We start from the raw sequence: 8443 nt of genomic DNA on the forward strand, positions 1-8443 counted from the left end.
CCAGGGAGGCACTTGGAGCCTGGAAGGTGGTCGGGTGCAGTGAGGTGGGTGGCTCAATGCAGGAGCACCCCCTACTGGCCTACCACACCATACACTCAAAGTAATTCCTTTCCTATTATGTTTGTAAAACTATTTACTACTATGGTACAATAACAGGGGGAGTTCCTAGGCTTAAAGTACAAGACAAGATATTGCTTTTGATTCTTTTCTAGAAGTTCTAGAGAACGCTGAATATAACAAAGTTGTCTTTGAAAGAAGTTATGACTGAGTTCATTGCAATTAGGCTTAACAACTACAGAACTATTCATGTTTGATTTTTTTTTTTTAAACAAAAAACAGAAAACCCTGACCTTTCCCTCCGCTCCCTTCCCAAAAGAGAAGAAAAACCAACCAAACTGCAAACACACGTGCTTATAGGATCCAAGCTTTTTTAGGGATCTAGGGCTGAATTAAGAATGTCCATCAGAAAGCACTTGTATGCATGCTTGAGACTTGACTTCTCATTGCTGTCTGTCCCAGAGGGACAGTTGCCAGGGGACAAGAGACCCCTCCTGCAGCAGGATCTGGGACAGGGGCAGCCCGTCTCTGTGGGAAAAGCCCTGAAGGGGCTGGGGAGAAACAGACAAGTCATACTGGCACAAAGCGCCTGTGCGGTTCATGAGCTGCATCTGTTGATGCCAGCATGGGCGGGTGACATCATTCCTGGACACAGCCTGGCTGGAATAAAAACTAGCACCAGAGAGACCATGGGGAAAGCACCATAGGGAGCCAAAAGCGAGGGTGCTTCCCATGCCGGGCACGAGTAGTGCCAGTGAATGCCAAGGGACTTTGTGCTGGTCCCACCAAAGGAGTCTGCAACCAAGGAAGGGAGCCAGGATGATGCCCGGGGAACTACTAGGGCCACCGGCACTGAGTCAGTGAGTGGGGATGGGTCACTGCCCTACCCCTCATTCTTCTGCTAAGTTCTTCCTTTTTTTCCGCCCCCTTTTCTCTTACTGCTCGAGACTGCCTGGAAAGACTCTGAGGTGAGAGTCAGGATCACAGGCAGTGCTCCAAGGGGAGGACCAGCCAGGAGACCACGGCAGGCAGTTGGGTCATAACCAGAGGCACGGCAGAAGAGCAGGGACAGCTCAAAATGCCCCGAAGAGATGGCAACTGGGAAGAGGCAACTGTAACCCAGGTCGGTTGAGGAGAGGGGAGAGACTATACTAGAGAGCAAACTGCACCAATACCGAGTGGCCATCCTGGAAGCTGACACATGGAGTGTAGGGGAGGTGGAGCCCCATGGATACCCAAGAGGTGCAGCTGATCTGAGAGTCCACAGGAAGGGAGCCCACCACTGAAAGAAAGATTGAAGTAATGGTAGGAGAGTATCTGGGCTTCCCTTGAGGAGATCGTGGGTCCTCTCCGAGGCTACTGAAACTTGTGCAGTGGCCAGCACCAGGTGCACATGCCAAGGCAGCATGTGAGCACCTTTTTGAGACCAAGCAGGCACACAGTCCTTAATGCAATAGGCTCCAACACTGGTCCAAACTACTGCCTGAACCTTAAAAACTTTAGAAACTTACATTTTAAGCAACTAAGTAAAGCTCCTGCTCCCAAGCTTGTTGGTGCATCACTATCTGTTGAAGTAGTACTGTATGAATAATCTAACTCACAAAAAGCAGATATGGTACAATGAGAACTCAAAATACCAAGGTCAGTACTAATAAAATTATATATCCTCTGCCATAAAAAAAATCCTTTCCATTTTGGCTTTAACTTCCAAATGGAGTTGGGGAATTGCAGGAAGTGCACCAGGCAAGTTTCTCAAAGAGTTGAAAATGTAAAAAGAAAAGCAAGATTTCTGGTAAAACTCGTAGATGACAAACTGGCTTGGTAAATATTCAGGGGCAGTCATAAGGCAGTGTTTCCCCAACTTTTTCCAGCCCCAGGCACACTTACATTAATAAAAATTTTCTGTGGCACACCTGTTAAAGCATTCCCCACCCTCATACCTATTGTAGCTCATTGCCATGGCAAAATTCCACAGTACACCTGCTTGTTTCCAGCCAGTGTGCTGTCAGAAATGATGATATAAGGCACTTCATTCTACTTAACAAGTGAGGCCTATTCAAACAAATATTTATACAACATAATAACAAGAATACAGACCAAAGAGTGGAGAATCGCACCCTGGGAAGCAAATCTAAAGCAAATATAGCAGACAATAAAGTTACCATTCTTCCCCAGTATGATGTTGTGGCCAGAAGAAGCTAAACATAAGCCTTGGTTCTACAAAACAGGAAAGTATGGAGCAGGCGAGTGCTTTCACCTCTGCACAGGGCATCTGGCAAAGCAGTTACTGAAACTGCTTATAGTCCAATGTTCACAGTATGCTTCCCACATTGGAAGAAACACTGTAACAAAGCACTCAATCTGTTTGATAGGCTAGAGTAATAATTAGTTCTCTCAGTGGGAGGAAAACACTCATGGATACAGAAGGGCTTTTCATTGAGAAAGCCATAACAGGAATGGCTAGGAGAGGCAAGATACATTCAAAACAGAAAGATTGGGCATCACCTTATAGGAGCAAGGACAATGAGCTATTAGAAAAGACCTCCTAAAGAATTGCTAAATTCTCCAGCTGTCACCATCTTCCAGAGAAGGCATCCCTTTCTGGAAGGTAATTTTAGTTTCAGTATCAGAGATGAAAGTTGACGTTGCCTGCAAAGTGGTTGCAAACCATTGTTACCTATACACCAAGCACAAAAATAGGCATTTTTTAGCTCAAGGCTCAGTATGCAGGCCTTAGTGTTGTGCAAGTAAGTGCTTTGTGGCAAAACATGTCATAGGACAGCTCCTATATAACTAGGGTAGTATTTTAGTGAAGAAGAGGTAATGTGAACTTGGCATCTTCTTCCACTTACACACCAGCAAAAGCCCACAATATCACCTCTCCCCAGTATTAAGTCAAGACATGCAACACTGCCTATCTTTGCTAGAGGAACTGGAGAAGGAAGACAGTATCCCTTTAACTCCCATGCCTTTTCTCTTTAACTCAGCAGTTAATGTACCAAGCAAAAGCAAGTATCAAGAGAACAGAGTCTCAAAAAAGTCAGCCAACTATCAGCAGCCCCAGGTAAATTTTAAAATGTATTACTTAATGCCAAATCACATCATTGTTACATTAGTTTTGTGGCTCTAGGTGTTTAAGGAATGAAAGTAGCAGCTCAGTTTAGATCTCCTTGTGAAGGAGAACAGAAGAGCAACACAACTTCCAATAGCTATAAATGTAGTCAATGCTGCTGAGATTTTAGTTTTTCATATGCCTATTTTCAATCAATAGTTGAAATTGCACTTATGAAAGAAATTGTCAGTCAATTTTTACGAAGTGATATTTAATGATTTTTCACATACAAAATGAAGGGAAGACAAATCTAATTTTCGTATCAATACTGAACATATGCCAAAATAGCTAAAATTAAATGTTAAAAAACTGCAAAGGGGAAGAATAATAAAAGCTGCTCAGTCCCATTTTATGTAATATTATAACCTGAAATACCATCTCATGCAAATGTCAGTGACCTTCAGTGAATTAAAAACAAACAAACAAACAAACAAACAAACAAACAACATACACACGCGCGCACACACACACGCACACACACACACACACACACACACACTGAGGTCTAGTGCAAGATGCATTATTTTTAAACCCAGTTTAGCTGCGATATCCTGGCAGTAAACTCACATTTGGGAGAAAAAACAAAATACATAAATAAAAAGCCTTCATATTTTTTTCTGTTTCTGATTAATAAAATTACCATACCAAGTACCAATGTAATTTCCCAATAGTTTTGTATTTAGCAGCTGAAGAGATTCTTAAAGAGAGCACTGCAAGTTTTGTTGTTCATTATTGCTCAGTGAGTCCATACCAGATGTTCCGGTGAAGTAAAATAGCTGCCACTCCTTTCAGCCAACCCTGCAAACCCCTGCTACCCTTATCAATCCAGATGGATTTTTCCTTTTGAAGCATCAGCCCCAGCAATGAGCATGGATCCAATTAGGTCCCCATGTGACCCTTGAGTGACTGATTTTTACTTCTAATGATGATGCACCCGAAGACAGAATCCACCTAATGTCCCAAACTCAGTTGGCTCTGCAGGGTCAACAGATCAAAAATAAAACAATCAGAAAAGCATATTTGCCATTTGAGTGAGTAGTTACACCCCTGAATACACAGAGAAATGTATGTGCTGAGGAAGGTCATGCCACGATGACATACTGTGATTTCAGAATAGAATTGGATTTCAAGTTAGTTCACAGTTGCTCTATGGAAGCATCCATTGATCTGTTTTGGTTAACTTGTGGTTTTTAAAAAAAATCAAGCAAACTAGAAGAGTGATGGTGATGTTCTTACAACCCAAACTCATTTAGTAAGTTTAGAAGTCAATTTAAAAATCAATTAATTCTGAGACAATATCTTGTCTTAACAGAAGGAATAAAAAAAAAAAAAAAGTCATCAATTCCACAGATTTAAGCTGCACTCCAAGTTCGGCTCTCTTCTTCAGAAAGGACATTCTAGCCATTGCTATTACAGAGAGAGCCTTTAGTATGTTAACCTGTGTGCACATTCAACATGACTGAGCCTGCATCCAGGCAGAACTGAAATATCAGTGAAGGAAACATGGCAATCTTTAATTCAAATTAATGGAGAATTTGATCCATTTGATCCCCACTTAAGAGAAAATAATGCCACTATACTTTATTACATTACTGATCCGAATGCCTGAAAAAAAAAAAAAATTTTTCACAGCACCTGGCTATGTCAACAGAATGACAAATTCACATTTATTTGAAACAGAGAAGGGTATAAGCACTCACTATGCTAGTAGCTAGGTCAACCACAAGATAATTGTGACAGACTTCTTACAATTCTTGAATTACAGCAAATTTGGTGTTCATATTGCTGTCATGTACAGCACTGGATAACTGAAGTTCAGCACACTGTCAAGCTTGACCTGATAACTGCTACAATACCATGTCATTTAAAAAAAATTAAGATCTCTTGTTCATTTGTAAATAATCTATAAATATTAACTTGTACCCATTTTCAAATAAAAAAAGTGAACCCTCTAGCTCTGTTCTACAATAAGGTACAGAGATCTTTGTTAGAATGTCTGAAATTTCTACTTTTATCAGGGTATATTCAATCATACTGAATGATAGGAAGAATGCTTCACATCAGCAATTAATAACCCCAAGTGAGATCAGAAATACTTCCTTCATCCTGTTTCTTCACAGCATCCAAGTTCTCCTGAGCTACATAAAACAGTTTATGACAACTGGCCGCAATCTGTAATGAGAATCTTTTTGTTGGTCTTTCCACTCTTGGTACCAAAACCCTCAATTTTCTTTACAACTTCCATTCCTTCCTTTACGTAGCCAAAAACAACGTGTTTTCCATCTAGCCTGTAACAGAAAAAAATGCATATGTAATAAAAATCTATATGTAAAACTAAATCCACCCTGAAGTAAAGCAGGGATTATCACACCTTTAAATGGGTTGCTCAACTTCTCAACAACACTGTTTACCGAAAAAAAGGACAATACAATAAAGCAGGGATGTCAAAAATGACCTGCTGCCCCAGGGAACCCTATCATCTGGCCCCTCAATGACGCCTGAGGATCTCAGAGCAAACCATAAGCAGCATGCGAAATGCAGATGGCCCTGCACGCCCCACACAGTACCTGTTCCAGATCACATCCTGGAGTGGCTACATGAAGTCCAGAGCCATTCGACACAGCCCTGGCAACAGCTAAAAGCAGGACTGGGCTGCAGGCAGCACCCACTTTGGCTGCTTCATGACATGTTGGAATGTGGGGCCAGTCTGTGGACCAGTTCTGCACTACTTGTGTGGCCAGATGAATTTGACACCCATGCAATAAAGCATTAGCCCTGGATCCTAAAATTCCCTTGTCTGATAAACAAAGGTGGCATGATAATGACCTTATTTTGTAGCATCCAATTTTGCACGTTCCAGATTAAGAGGTAAATGGTAACAGAAATTAAGTGGAATATAGACAAGAAGGGTTGTTTTTTTTGTTTTAAATGTGGCAGAAAACCCCAAACCAAACAAAATACGAAAAAAGGTGTTGATATAATTGAGGCAACACCTATGCAAAATGTGTTCCAAATAGCAGAAGCATTATACCAACAAGATGGTGAAGAGAGAGGGGGAAAGCTGGGGCTGGAGAGTCTGACCTCAGGAAAAAAAGTCAACAACTCCCTTGTGAGTACATGGCATTTGGATTGGATGGATCAAGGCAGCATGGCATCTAGTGGAAAAAAAAAAAAATACAGGTCTGCAAGGAAGAAAGTCCTGACTTGATCATAGCCTCTCTGGGTTTGTCTCCCTTTGAATAAAATATTTACTTGTACTATGCAAGTGAATTTGTTCAAGGTAAATTAGCATGGAATGGAATATAAAGTGTAGATCGTATTAAATTAATATTCTACACTTTTGTAAGATCTCTCTCAAAACTGTACAGCAATTGTGTATTGGCACACACAAAAATACCTTCAGCTAGGTTGTATAAAACACATAGCTACTGAAGCAGCTCCAGAGTCCCAAGATGCATGCTCTCAGAATTGCATTTAACCTGTACATGCAACCATGAAATCCAGTGGAGAGGTAGATCTGGTGGTAGACTTGCTCATTAGTTACTTGTTGTCTAGTGTAATGCCATGTGCACAACCCTCAGGCTATCTGAGGTATTGCAAGTTATATAGCTACATTACTGCAGCCATGCAGGGACTGCAGAGCAAGGCTGGGTTTGGGTTTTAAAGGGAACCTTGCATTTGGAGTGAAAGGTTTCCTTTAAAATAATGGCAGAATTGGGATCAGTCCCCAGTCCTGAAAGTCACACAGGCAGCCATGTTCATAGGCATATCCTTTGATTCTGGGTCAAAAGAATATTTGCTAGCAAAAAGTGGCAAAAATGTCACTGACCAGTAAATATTTGCTTTAACCTAAAAGCTCATCAGCTTCACTGGGAATTTATTTTGGACTCAAAGTGAGCAAAATCCAACAGTGAAGGATAAAACAAAATAAGACAGGGAGACCGGAAAATGGCAGAAGAACATTGCCACAAATTGAAGGAATGTGATAACAAAGATAAGGCTTTCATTTTATAATGACCTGTGCAACTGCACAGAGTAATATCCACTGCTTCTAGAAGTGGCACTTCCCTTACACTTCCTTGGTTTTAAACCTCTCACCAAACATTAAAACAGATACCAATAGAGCAATTACCATACACTAAGAAAAAAACAAAACAAAACATGCATTAAACATTACCACATGCAACCAATGGAACACTTACCAGTCAGTTTTGGTAGTGCAAATGAAGAACTGAGATCCATTTGTATTGGGGCCTGCATTGGCCATTGAAAGAACACCTATAACAGCAACAAAATCATGAATTGGAGATTAACCAATATGAAAGCGCACAGTTGAAAAGCTGTTTTTTTTACTCTGCATGAGCAAGAGCAGTACTAATATAGAACAAGCAAGAGATGCAATAACAAATGCTGTTTCTACTTGGCCTCTAATATCACGTCTTTGCCCTTTCACTACGAGAGATGATATAGCTAGTTGAAATACCATTTTTACGTCAAGGTTGTCAAAGTCATGTAAAACTCGTTATGTTTTCCACAGAAAACAGAAAGAGCCAATACTGACAATTTCCATCAACAACATCATTTTAGAAGTGGAACTCTCCTACAGCTATGAAGGATGTCTGCATCATTCAAATCACTACCATACTGAGATGTGCAAGCAGCCACTTGGCGCACACCCTTCCAAACCAGAAGTACTATAGCCACTTTTGTGTATACCTTGCTTGAAGCGCACTATCAGATAATGCGGACATAAGCCCATTAAATATCCATACATCACTGGATTTTCTCCTTCATGGGTCTGTCTACAAGTTTTTGTGCGCCTAAACTTGACGTGCATTTGCCTAACATGATTAAGGCGACTGAGGCATGTGTCTACATGTATATATGCTAAGGTGCATTAACAGCGTGCGGACTGACTTGGGAGTGAAGTCAGTCCCAATGCGCTAAGGTGCATTAATATTGTGCATGTCAATTGACTTGGGACTATAGTTAGTCCCAAGTCAGTCAATATACACAGCGTTAATGCATCTTAGCATGTCCTGACATGCATGAAGGCACTTTAGCTATTCGTGCCTAAATTTGATACCTCCTTTTTCAGGTAACAAATTTTAGTCTATTTTAAAATTGCCATTTTTAAGGTGCATTGAGGGTGTGCACTTGTAGACCTGCGCCCTTAATGTGCCTTTAAAAATTGGCACATTTCATAATAGCTAGGGTCAGGAGGGACCTGAACAGATCATGTAGCCTGAGACCCTGCCACAGGCAAGCATGAAA

General features: G+C 41.0%; 1 protein-coding gene across 2 annotated transcripts in view; it reads right to left on the reverse strand.

Annotated features, from left to right (window-relative positions):
* Positions 1 to 3347: 3347 nt before the first annotated feature.
* PPIF (peptidylprolyl isomerase F) overlaps positions 3348 to 8443 on the reverse strand; it is a 14654-nt gene continuing 9558 nt past the window's right edge. For both annotated transcript variants that reach the window (XM_025197706.1, XM_025197705.1), the window contains 2 exons: positions 7372 to 7447; positions 3348 to 5457 (listed from right to left, as the gene is read on the reverse strand). In XM_025197706.1, coding sequence (XP_025053491.1) covers positions 5322 to 5457; positions 7372 to 7447 — 212 coding nt within the window. In that variant the 3' untranslated portion in view covers positions 3348 to 5321. The remainder of the gene's footprint in view (positions 5458 to 7371; positions 7448 to 8443) is intronic.

This window comes from Alligator sinensis, unplaced genomic scaffold, assembly GCF_000455745.1.
Source record: "Alligator sinensis unplaced genomic scaffold, ASM45574v1 scaffold188_1, whole genome shotgun sequence".
Classification (NCBI taxonomy): Eukaryota; Metazoa; Chordata; order Crocodylia; family Alligatoridae; genus Alligator; species Alligator sinensis.